The sequence below is a fragment of the Gymnoscopelus microlampas genome (assembly GCF_963454915.1).
Source record: "Gymnoscopelus microlampas genome assembly, chromosome: 13".
Taxonomy (NCBI): domain Eukaryota; kingdom Metazoa; phylum Chordata; class Actinopteri; order Myctophiformes; family Myctophidae; genus Gymnoscopelus; species Gymnoscopelus microlampas.
The window spans coordinates 16,737,743-16,750,518 of NC_139950.1; the positions used below are offsets into that span (position 1 = coordinate 16,737,743).

The 12,776-nt window shown below is 41.8% G+C and overlaps 1 protein-coding gene across 1 annotated transcript in view; it reads left to right on the plus strand.

Moving 5' to 3' along the window:
* The first annotated feature begins 1,472 nt into the window (after positions 1-1,472).
* col17a1b (collagen, type XVII, alpha 1b) overlaps positions 1,473-12,776 on the plus strand; it is a 51,141-nt gene continuing 39,837 nt past the window's right edge. Inside the window, exons 1-8 of the mRNA XM_084077254.1 lie at positions 1,473-1,673; positions 3,613-3,686; positions 6,023-6,073; positions 6,206-6,313; positions 7,796-8,119; positions 8,323-8,379; positions 9,045-9,077; positions 9,209-9,259. Coding sequence (XP_083933380.1) covers positions 3,626-3,686; positions 6,023-6,073; positions 6,206-6,313; positions 7,796-8,119; positions 8,323-8,379; positions 9,045-9,077; positions 9,209-9,259 — 685 coding nt within the window. The 5' untranslated portion in view covers positions 1,473-1,673; positions 3,613-3,625. The remainder of the gene's footprint in view (positions 1,674-3,612; positions 3,687-6,022; positions 6,074-6,205; positions 6,314-7,795; positions 8,120-8,322; positions 8,380-9,044; positions 9,078-9,208; positions 9,260-12,776) is intronic.

The following is a 12,776-nucleotide window of genomic DNA, read 5'->3' on the forward strand; positions in this document are numbered from 1 at the left end:
TTCATATATGAAGGACCAATTATAAATGGTCTTCACTAATGCTCATCATCCATTGGCACCATTTCTGCCTACTCACTCTGTCTCTCATTGGTGGGCTGTTGGACAGTTCAGAAACCTTCCTATCAGTGACTACCTATTGGGGTTCCAAACTAATAGAAACTTTCTCTTCCTGTTGAAATAGAAGCCATTGGTTTTCTAATTAATTTAAAAAACATTTTTTACCTGAACTGTCCACAGCCCTCTTATGAGACACAGACAGAAATGTCAGAAAGTATTTGTGGACCAATATGAAGATAGGTTGAAAATGGGTGAAGTGGACCTTTAACGTGGGATCAGAAGAGTGTTGTCCGACCTATCCTATCCTTGTAGATCTGCTATTTGTGACAAGCTATATAGTGCATACTAAAAGTTGCATTAAGTAACTTTGATTTATTTCCATGGTATTCTCACAAAAACTCTAGGTTGATTATGTAATGGAGGGGCTGAAAACAACTCCATTCTTTTTCCAATGTGTCCACCAGATGTAAGCCTATACTGGAATATTGACGATTTGCTGATGCACAACAGCGGATCATCATCCCTTTATGGAGTGTGGGGGACAGACAGACACATGCACGATGCACATGTGGATTGTGGTGGGTGGATGAACAGAACAGCAGCCTTTGGGGTGAGGAGGGGTTGTTTGAAACATTCCAAAAAATAAATTGAATCACAATGAAAATTCCAAAAATCCTCTCTTTCTGTTCTCCTTGAAGCTTTTTTTTTCCTTTTCTTTTTTTCTTAAATCAGATTTCAGAGCCATACATCTGCTGCCTCTGTAGCAGTGGTGGAAAGGAACTAAGTACATTTACTTAAGTAAGTATTTGTCCTTTACTTGAGTATTTCCAATTTCCAATACTTTTACTGCACTTCTCGAATCCAAATAATGTACTTTTACTCCACTACATTTATGTGAAAACTTAGTTAATTACTTTGTAGATTTTGATCATTATTACAAAACAAGCATTAACCACTTGCGCCCTATGCACAATTATTTGAAAATAGCCGATCTACAAGCTCACAACTTGTTGCTTTGTGAGCTTGTAGATCACTATTTTCAATGCATTTTTATACATTTGGAAACTTGTGAAATGGGACCTTCTGCATGAGTATTTAGTATATCTTAATGCGAATACTTTTGTACTTTTACTCAATTACATTTTGAATACCAGACTATTAGTTGTAACGGAGTATTTCTACATTGTGGTACAAAATGAGTACTTCCACCACTGTCAGATTTCAGAGCCATAAATAAATCTTCTGCCTCTGTATAGACAGTGTATTGAAAGCTTAATTGGTTCCCTGTGGTTGTGTTGTTTCAGCCCCTTCGTGCAGTCAGTCCACACTACAGTATACCTGCTGCTTGCCAAGGCTCTGATGGGCGCGGCTGGGACAAAAGCCCAAAAGTTCTCTGTTCTGGCTTGCCTGCGAAAGTTGAGCGAAAAGACCAAAAAGAGAGACAGCAGCAGCAGGACGTCCCACCACCACTACCCCTACCTACCCTGCGCAAATAACTTCTTATAAACACATAAGACTCGTTGACGGATTAGTAGGGAGGAATCAGGATTCATAGATAAAGACACTGGGGAATACACGTTTTTTTTCTTTCTTTTTTTCAACGACTTGCGCTGAAGGTATGGATTTTATATTAAGGATACCAGTGGATTATTAACCGTTATGAGCCTGTTTTGTACGCGGTGGGGGATTTGTCCATCCATGCAACAAAGGAGCTAAACAGCGAACATCTGCTTTGCACGTTTATTCCACGTACTGTACTAGATGCCCATGTTGGCCCTGCGCTCGCTGAGCGCACGTTACCTGTATCTGCCTGCTGTGTGCGTGTGTGTGTGTCTGTGTGTGTGGTGCTGAGATCAGTGATGGAAGAAGTACTCATTATGTTTTACTTAAGTAAAAGCGTCAATACTGCGATGTAGATATACTAGCTGTTGCAAGTAAAAGTCCTGCATTCAAAATGTAGTAGGCTACTTGAGTAAAAGTAAAACAGTATTGGCATCAAAATATACTTAAAGTACCAAAAGTAAAAGTACTCATTATGCAGACTGTCCCATTTGACTTTAAGTGGTTATAATGTATGTTTAGTAATCTAAATCTAAATAAAAAAAGTAACTCGTAATTGTAATTATTGTAGTGGAGTAAAAGTAGACAACATCATAGTGAAAGTGTTGAAAATTGGAAATACTCCACTAAACGACTAAAGTAAAAAATACAGTTGAGTAAATGTACTTAGTTACTTTACACCACTGGCTGAGATAAACATCAGACATGTGTCTTTATCTCTGCCCCCCTAGCTCTCAAATTTTTGTTGTAATTAGTCATGCTAGATAATTAATTGGATACAATTTGTAAACATTTAGAGTTATCAGTGCATGTCATGGAGTTTGGGCATTTAACATTGTTTTCATTAGTTTGAGTTGAGAGTACCACAGTGTTTTGGGCTTAATGGCATTAACTTTATTCTTGATCAGGCAATAAGTATTGCAAAGTTAAACAGCTTTTTGTGGCTTGTGTTTTGTTGATTTATTTGAATTCTCTTTAGTCTAAGTCAAAACCTTTATCAACATTGTTAAGCTATTCACACAGTTTTAAGGGGAGATGGAAACCAATATACAATGAAGGCTACAGCACTTGGGATTTAGGAACTTGGTTTTATGATGAATATTTTCCTATAGCCTTTATTGAGAGATTGATGTGAAATCAGCAGTACAGTGGTGAGCGGTGACACATGTTAGTGATTGAGATGCCTTTACATGGGAGGCTGCGTGCGTGAGAAGATGGTCTTTTGTGCTCCCTGTACAGCAATCCCCTCGCCTTTTTTGTTCTTTTGTGAGCTTTGCCATCAAAGACCATAAAGTGAATTCATCCAGATTCTATTGAAACCTATACGTGGCTGTGCACTCTATATGCCCTCTATTAACCGTTCTCCCTTTGTGAAGTGAAAACCTGTTGCTGCTACCCATACATTTTATAGAATGTTTCATAGTTTGCTTTCCTTCACCTGATCAATTAATGTTAGGCCTTCTAATCTTTTGCTAAATTCTTTTTAAGGTGAAGACATTGCTTAGTAAGAAAACATGTAAGAAATTTAACATTTTGACCTTTTTGTTGCTGTAACATCCTGACAGCATTTTGGATTAGACTCCCAGCAACTTTAGATTCACAATCTGGCATTTATTTTGGCTGCCTATTTTATGATCAAATTGTTGGATGTTTTCGCAGATCTGGTCTAAAAAAAACAGGTCTGTTTTTCTACAATAAAGACGCCTTTCTCTTTACCATAGCTAGGTTTGCAGGTTCTACTGTGTCTCTTAAACTGTAGTAAGGTTTTGACCCAGCACCAATTGCGTATAGTTAGCTCCTTTTTTAAGATGTTTTCACAGAGCGATGGATGCACTGGACGTACCTTCAGGGTTATGAGTTATCATAGCATAGCTCAGAGCTTTTTGCTTAGACAAAGCCTTGTCCAAATCCAGGATTATGGGTGTATATGTGGATTGGTTTGCCCCCTTGGTGGAGCTTTCCTGCCCAGGTTTAATCTTTCTATCATTTCACCAGATAATGAGATGGAATGGATGATTTAACAACAACACGACTGAGCAACCACTCCTCAGACCTGTCAGGAGAAAAGGGTGAGATGTCCATGCCCGTTTTTATTTTTCTAAAACTTTTCAGATGCTCATTACTAAATCAATCCTCCATACAAAGTCTGTGTCAAGTATTTTAGATCACTAAAGAGGAACATACATTTATGCTGTGCATTTACAGAGGAGTTGTTCTGCCATCTCTTAATATTCATACACCAAATCATATTAACAAGAAACACTATTCCAAATGAAAACACTTGAAAGCGACACACGTGGTCAGTCTTGTTAAGAATTAATGACAAATGTAGCTGCTTTGGTATAAGGGGTGTCGATTTGATTTGAGGTGTTTGCTGTTAGACACCTAAAAAAAGAGTGAGCCTCCAAAGCTGAAGAATAGACTACGGTATTTATGTCCCCGTGTTTATGTTATTATCCTGGTGGAGGATTACATAAACACCGTGGCAGGGTGGTGTGTCTCGCCCCCTCATCAACACTCACTGGACCATGACCAACTATATCTCTGCTAGTTGAGCGCTGCATGTCCTTGCTGTCGGGCAGAAACCTTGTATCTCCATAATTCAGCGCATCACGGCGCGTTGTGAGCTTGTAGATCTGCTATTATTGTGACTTTTGAAACATTTTGATAGTAAAAGTGAAAGTGGTTAAGGGTGTAATGTATGTATGTTTTGTAAGTATTTAACAAATGAGAAATATTAACAAGAAGAGCATGTGAATAAATATGAACTATATAGGATCCATTGGAACACAGGTCCTGGTTTTGAATATACAAGGTTTCCCCCTGACAACGACGATTCTCATTAACGTCCAACCCAATGTTTCCCAACCTTTTTTCTTTGGACCCCCCCCCCCCCTCCCCCTTCTTACACTGGACACAAGCTGAGAGACCCCTTACTATTATTTTTACAATATTAATGGCATGCCCAAAATAGGGATGCCAGCAGGTTGAAAGTGGATGAAATCAAGTAATGATTTTGTGCAAGTTTAGACTACTGAACCTATAGTACAAGCAGACAAGGTCTCACGGCCCCCTTGTGATCTTAGGTTGGGAAACACTGGCCAACCAGTTATAGCTACAGCGCACCTTCTACCAAAGTGTTATTACATTCATCTTCCAGTGATAACTATGATAACCACAGTCATGATTTGATATGATATGCCAGGCCGACTTGGCCGAGCTGTCACAACACTGGGGTGTATGGCGAGGTCAGGGACTCTTGATTATACGCTTGACACCGAAAATTAGACACTAACATAAAAACAGGGCGTCTGTCTATTTCTATAGACAGAATTCCCCCCCACACGCACACACACACGTACGTACGCAAGCACGCACATACGTACACATACACGCATGAACATACACGCGCACACGTACACGCCCACAGTCCGCACACACATTTGTAATACTGTGCGGACATCAACATTTTATGAATGCCATTTTGACAGTTGTTTGCCGTTTTCAACCCTAACCCTCAAGCCAAAAATATGCGATCTGTGACACGCTTTGAGCTTGTAGATCGGCTATTTTCGGTGCACGACACAGGTATGCAAACCTAATCTCTAAATGCCTAATCCTGACCCTAAACCCCTTTCCTAATTGTAAACTCAACCACATGTAAAGATCTATTTCTCAAATTCTACCATACTTGTGGGGCCCTCACAAGTATACTAATAGAAGTACACACGCACGCACGCACGCACGCACGCACGCACGCACGCACGCACGCACGCACGCACGCACGCACGCACGCGCACACACACACACACACACACACACACACACACACACACACACACACACACACACACACACACACACACACACACACACACACACACACACACACACACATGGTATGTGTTAGAAGTGAAGGGGAGGGGGCAGACAGCATGTAAGTCAAATGGGACATGGTACATAAAAAAATTAATTGGTGGGCTGATCTGTGCAGACATTGCCTCCTAGTGGTTGAAGAGGGTTTTTAAAATAGGCCTAAACGACCAGCAAATAATGCTTTTTAATTTTGAATGCAATTTAACACATCTCTATAAAAAGGTTAAACTTATTTTATTGTTCATTTCACATAGTATATAAATACATGTACAAAGCAACATTAGGTAAACTAAAATTATTTTTTCACGTTGTAAACAAAAACAACAACTAAAAACAAAAAAAGCAAACATTGTTTCAGAGTGGATTTTCACATTTTAGACATTTAAATATATCAATCAACCAATCATCTATCTATCTGTCTGTCTATCTATCTATCTATCTGTCTATCTGTCTGTCTGTCTGTCTGTCTGTCTGTCTGTCTGTCTGTCTGTCTGTATTAATCATTTCCCTTGTGTTTGTATTCCTTCAGTTGTGACAGAGACAGTAACTACAACCACCAGACTGGCATCGCTGCCCCCAAGTGAGTAGTCTCACTCTTCCCCAACACTCACACACACATGCTACTTGGCCAGTCACTTTGTGAAGGCACTGCCCTGCTACAGTATGACTAACAGGCTTCTCCTTGTTTTGCTGTGTGTCTGCCCGTTGCTAGAGGGAACCAGTGGATCCAATCACAGGGCCATGTCCAGCGGTGCTGGAGGGCTGGGCCTGGAGAAGAATGTCTTAACGCAAAACAGCAGTGGAAGCTATTTCTCCTCATGTGAGTGGAACGCTTCACGCTCACGAGTCCCGGAATTATAAAGATTCCACTCCGTTCACCTTTAGTGTCGCTTTTTAAAGTTTAATAATGGGACCTATTTCATCTATGTTATGGTTGAGTGGAAAACTGTACTTGTGTGTTTTATGTTGAGCTGCACATTTTCAATGAATTTCAGCCACATTTAGAAATGTATTGATATATAGCTATACATCAGATCAGATGAGTCTTAATTATTATCATAAATGCCCCATTTCATACTTGTTGTATGACAGTGTCGCACAAAAGTAGCTTTTGTAAATTGACGATTTACAAGCCCATGCGTTGGGCTGTGTTTGTAGATCTGTACAATTGAAGGTTTGAAAATCTTCACTTACAGTATAATAACATGGCCAAAATAGGGACGCCAGTTTGAAAGTGGTTAAGTCTGTCTGTGGGTTTTATAAACCACTTGTGACTGAATAATAACTACATTATATTCATTGTAAGATTTTTTTCATTTTGTGAAAAGTAATGCTTTTGGACATGCAGAGTTTCTGCCCGACGTTGACAACATATGCGTATAATTATATTCAAAGCCTTGAAAAATGTAGAGGACCTTGTTTTTGGGTCAAGACACTAGAACAACATTGGAAAAAGAAATGGATCACTTTGTCTTTTTTGAGGCTCTTTGGTGTTGTGGCTAGACTAGTGTGCATCCTGAGAAAAGGAAGGTCGGGGTTCGATCCCCTGCACCCTGTCATACCAAACAAAAATATAAAGAATTGGACCCAATGCGTCCCTGCTTGGCACTCATCAAGGGTTGGATTGGGGATAAGTCCCTGCGACATACTAGGGTCATGTCCATGGAGTGTACTTGTACATCATGGCTGGGGGATGTACTTGTTCAGGTAGATAGTTTTCCTATGCGCCACAAGACTTACTCACTTACTTTTTTGAGGCACAAATGCTCAGAGGTGGAAAAAGTACTGAAATATTTTACTTAAGTAAAAGTATCAATACCACAAGGTGTAGTCCTGTGCTCAAAATGTTACTTGAGTAAAATAGTATTTGCATCAAAATAAACTTAAAGTACCAAAAGTAAAAGTACAAAAATGTTTGAAAATAGCAGATATACAAACTCACAATGCGTCGCGATGCGACGCGTTGTGAGCTTGTAGATCGGCTATTTTCAAATAGCCTATGTATAAAATAGGGCTAAAGTGGTTAATATATGTTTTATAATATAATCATTTATATCTGCAAAGTAACTAGTAACTAAAGTTGTTCAAATAATTGTAGTGGAGTAAAGTATAATATATGCCTCTGAGATGTAGTGGAGTAGAAGTAAAAGTATTGAAAATGGGAAATACTCCAGTAAAGTAAAAAATCCTCAAAAGTGTACTTAAGTACAATACTTGAGTACATGTCCTTAGTTACTTTACACCACTGCACATGCTAATATTATCATCCAGGCTCTAATATGTGCACATTCTATCCCTCCAGCCTCCGTAGGTGTGAGCGTGAGTGGCTTCAGCTCGTCCTCGGGGGTGTACCTGGGAGGAGGTGACAGCCTGGGCGGAGGACAGATGAGCGATGGGGTGGGGAGCTACGGAGACGCAGAGGGCTACGGGAGCGGAGGTGGCAGCGGCGGTGGCAGCAGCAGCTACGTGGTCACGTCGGTGTCCAAGGTGAGGTCCGCCTCCTCGGGAGGCGGAGGAGGGAGCAGCAGCAGCAGGAGAACGCAGACCGGCGTCTCCACGGGCGGCGTATCGCCCACCTTCAGGGAGAGGAAGAATGTGTCCGGCAGCCACTCGGGAGGTTATGACGGTGAGCATGGGTTCCTGACTGTCAGCCAGCGATAAAGCGGCTGGCATGGTGTCAGCCTGTCTGTTTTGGAAACCAACGCCTGAATCGTATAACGGAAACGTTAAGCCGGGCAACGCGGAGGCAGAAAGAAAGAGAGAAAACATTTTTGAAAGGCGTGGACAGCCTTCTCTTAACCTCCTGCAACCTATTGTATCCTTCTGCAGGAAGTTCCAGTGGCACTTCGTCCCCGGAGTTCACACGGAAAGACTACGGGAACTATTGTGAGTTACAATAACAACCATGTGATTATGCATTTTATAATTGCATATCTGTGTGCCAGCCTCTCTTATATATGGTTACTTTTATTATAAAACACATGTTTGTGTGTGTGTGTGTGTGTGTGTGTGTGTGTGTGTGTGTGTGTGTGTGTGTGTGTGTGTGTGTGTGTGTGTGTGTGTGTGTGTGTGTGTGTGTGTGTGTGTGTGTGTGTGTGTGTGTGTGTGTGTGTGTGTGTGTGTGCACGTGTTTGTGTACACGTGTGTGCTTCTCTGCATGGGTTTTTGTTGCATGCATGTGTGCGTGTGCATGTACGTGTGTGTGTGTGTGTGTGTGTGTGTGCACGTGTTTGTGTACACGTGTGTGCTTCTCTGCATGTGTTTTTGTTGTGTGTGTGTGTGCGTGTGTGTGTGTGTGTGTGTGTGTGTGTGTGTGTGTGTGTGTGTGTGTGTGTGTGTGTGTGTGTGTGTGTGTGTGTGTGTGTGTGTGTGTGTGTGTGTGTGTGTGTGTGTGTGTGTGTGTGTGTGTGTGTGTGTGTGTGTGTGTGTGTGTGTGTGTGCGCGTGCTTCTGTGCATGTGCATGTGTGTGTGTGCGTGTGTGTGTGTGTTTATGTGTGCGTGTGCACGTGCGTGCGTTTGTGTGTGTGTGTGTGCGCGTGTGTGTTTCAAGGCTCCAATGCCAGGGGGAGGAGTCAAAGCAGAGGTAAGCTGTTGTCTCTCTCTATTTCTGCAACGTCTCACATTTAGAATCGTCCCACAGCAATGTAGCTCTGTGTGTGTCTTTCAAGTCTCAGTATTCTTTCTATTTCCTGTTGTTGTGTGTTTTTATTTCAGAGAGTCAGATCAGAGCCAGACTGCAGAGTGCCTCTCCCACTGCATCCAGATGTAAGATCCTCATCAAACACATATCCAAGACGTATTGATTACGTATCCACAGAAAGCGTTTTGTTTGATCTGCCAGCGCCTGTCTGCCATGCATTTGTATGATAAAGACGTGCTGGAGCGGGCGCTCGGGTGGCGCAGTGGTGAAGTGCCTGCCCGCCACTGTGGGTTTGAATCCACCGCGGCGTATCCGGCTTTGTCGAGCGTCTATATGAACGCAATTGGCCGGGGAGTTTAGCCGGGGTGGGGAAGGTGATATTTGTCACTGCACGTATTCCTACGGGCTGGGCGTGGCACCTGCCAGCAGGGAGTGTTGTGCGGGAGGAGTAGGACGAAGGCTCTTCGTCCTCCCGGTGGGGGCTCCTCACTGGCAGGTGAGTCAGTAGGATACAACGGCAGTAACAACACACAATATGTGTGTGGGGAGGAATTAATTGCCTTTAGTTTAAATTGGGGAGAAAAGGGGGTAAAAAAGCTAAAATAAAAGACGCAAAACTGTGGACGTCAAGAGCGCTGGAGCGCCCCTCTTCCCAGCACTCTTGACGTCCACAGTTTTTTGGCGGAACACTCAGGGAGCCTCAAACAGAACATCATTTAAACTTTTGGAGAGAGCACCGCTCATCAATCTCACATTTGATCCTCCTGGTTGTGCCTGTCAACCCAGTCATTTTTTACGTGATGTTGACAGTTGTTTCAGCTAGAGCTAGACTATTTGGTGATAATAACGCAAATTAAATGACATTTGAGCACAGCAGCAGTTGGTAGTTCCGAACATTGCATAAGCGGTAAACATTCCTTGCGAGCGTTCTAGACATGACACGCAAAGCGCTCTTACGCTCATAAAACGCTTTCTGTGGTCACGAGTCCTTATAAAGTCACAAAGCATCGCTGTCATTGGGATGATTGATGCAGTATTCCAGCAGGATTTTGAAACGTTTAAAATGTGTCCTCGCTGGTGGGCTTTAGGCCTGATTTATACTATGCATAAAAATCGTCAATCGGAGATCTACAAGCGCACGTGTTGCATAGCATAGTTGTGAGCTTGTACAGTAGATTCTATTCTATTCTATATTCACGCGCGACACTAGACCAGCATGCTTTTTAATTTTAAACTGTGTTTATTGTTTTTTTTGCACATTTAATAATGTAACAGTTTTGTTATTTAGTTCAGAGCAGCATGCTTTTTGACTAACTTAACGGTATTGCTCCTCAGAGGACATTTATTTCCTTTCTCCATGTTATAGCTTGGAATTAATGATACCAAACAGCGTGGCCTGGCCTACAGCAATACTTGAATCTACCAAATTGAAAGAAAGCTCTTAGTTAAAAACTGTATTCTGTAGCGAGAAGATTTGTTACAATTAAAAAAATATTTTTAAAATCAAGCAGTCGATGGTTAATACCTGTAGCTCTCACCCCCCTACTGAGCAGAGTAGATACCATCTACCATTGTTTTAATGACACATTATTTACCAAAGGATCTTTTTATACCTTGTAGTTTAGAGTTAGTGTGATTGGGTAAAGTGGCTTCACTGTAAGGGAGGTTTGTTCAACCGCATGCTATGTAGACCTGTGGTCAAATATGACCACATTTTCTGGATATTCCATCTAAAATTAGAGCTTTTTATCTATATTTTTGAATACAGCGGTTCCCAGCCTTTTATGCATTAGGGCCCACTTGAAAATCTTGAAGGCGTTTGCGGCCTACCCACCCAACATTGCAGCCATTCAGCTGCCGTGTTATGCGGCAATTATTCGTTAAGTTGCAATTATTTGTGTGTCACTTGCAATATCCTCATGGATCACCAGTGGGCCCTGAGCCACAGGTTGAGAATCACTGTGTTAATACTTTTCCTTCCCTCTCTATGCATGAGTGCCTGATTACAGCCTTAGATTGTTATTTCTTTCTAGGCTTTATTCCTAATGACATATATTATGCTCCACTCCTTCAAGAGCACCGTGTCAGCATTTGGACTTAAAAGGCTATATTTTTTCAAGCACTCGGTTTTGTTTCTTTCATACTGAAATGACCTTGTTTTTAAATAGCCTCTGTTGTGGGGCATATGGTTGATGGTCGCTTGCCGACAAGAACAGAGGCCTCATTCATAAAATAGTCTTAAGATCAAATTTCATCTTGAGTTGACTTATGCACAAACCGTTGATCAAGCACATTCATATAGACATGGAAATGATCGTATGTCCACGTGCGTGTCAGACTAGACTTAAGTTAATTTCCTGCTGGTCATGTTGGGTGCCGTAGGCCAGTGGTTCTCAAAGTGGGGTCCGGGGACCCCCAGGGGTCCTAGAAGGAGATTCCAGGGGGTCCCAGACAAAATGTGTTAATATAGCATCAAAATCTGTTCAACCACTTTTAACCCTATTTTATACTTCAGCTATTTGAAAATAGCTGAAAAACAGCGGTGTGTTGTGAGCTCGTAGATTGGCTATGTTGTGTGAATAATTGTGAATGACACAGATATTATGGAGGTCCTTGGCACAAAATCTTTTGAGATGGCCTAAATACAAATTGGTCTCCGTGACATGAAAAATTAAGAACCACAGCTGTAGTCACGACCTCCGAGCTGCCGAGGGCGGTGCGCTATGTGCAACCTTTGTGATATTTTGGCATGACATGGCATTTTATCGGTTACAGGTGTGAGGAATTAAGCTAATATGCAACCCAGCGTGCTTTCAATTAAAGACATGATGAGAGATGCCATAAATTGTGTGGCAAATTCGCAAAACATGAACTCAACATGACTGATCTAGTGTTACTTGAAGATGTCAACCGTTTTCAGAGACAGGAACGACTTTTTTACTCATTATTTTGATGAGTGGCTTAGAACAGTGGTTCTCAAACATTTTCAATGCGAAGGATGTCCAAATAAATATGTATGTACCCTCATCTGAAAATATTTTGTGCCAGGGACCCCCATACAAGATTTTTCTAAAAGTTTTGAAAGTATCAGATCCACAAGCTCACAATACGTCGCATCACTACCAGAGCAACCAAAGCAGATAGTTCGATGATGTCTGAATACACAAACACATTCTGATCACTTGATCAGAATGGTGCGTGTGGAAATACAGCACTGAGCGCAGTAGCCAATAAGAACTATTAGGCGAGTGTGCTCCGGTGCGCAATTTCCGAACGCACCCTTTAGTAAATAACAGTGTGGACAGTCAGTCCTAAAGATCATATTTGAGGAACAGCTTGCCTGCAGTCGGTCTGATCAAAGCCTTTAGTCCCATGCTGCCCACTGTGATCTGGGCTGATCTACGTATCTTGCCAGCTAGATACTGTGATGTGTTTTCCATTGGCAGCTGACTGGCGCACATAAAAGAGGACTTTGTGTGTGCATTTCATTTCCCTGGGGTTATAAGTGCCTTTGACTTTCTTGTGCTTTCCACAAATCAGTGTGACCCTCTTACTCTCTTATTCGTAGTAAAATACCTACAGGGACAACTAACTGTATTTGCTCCTTTGACCTTTAGCAAAGGCATTTGTAAACCGTGTTCA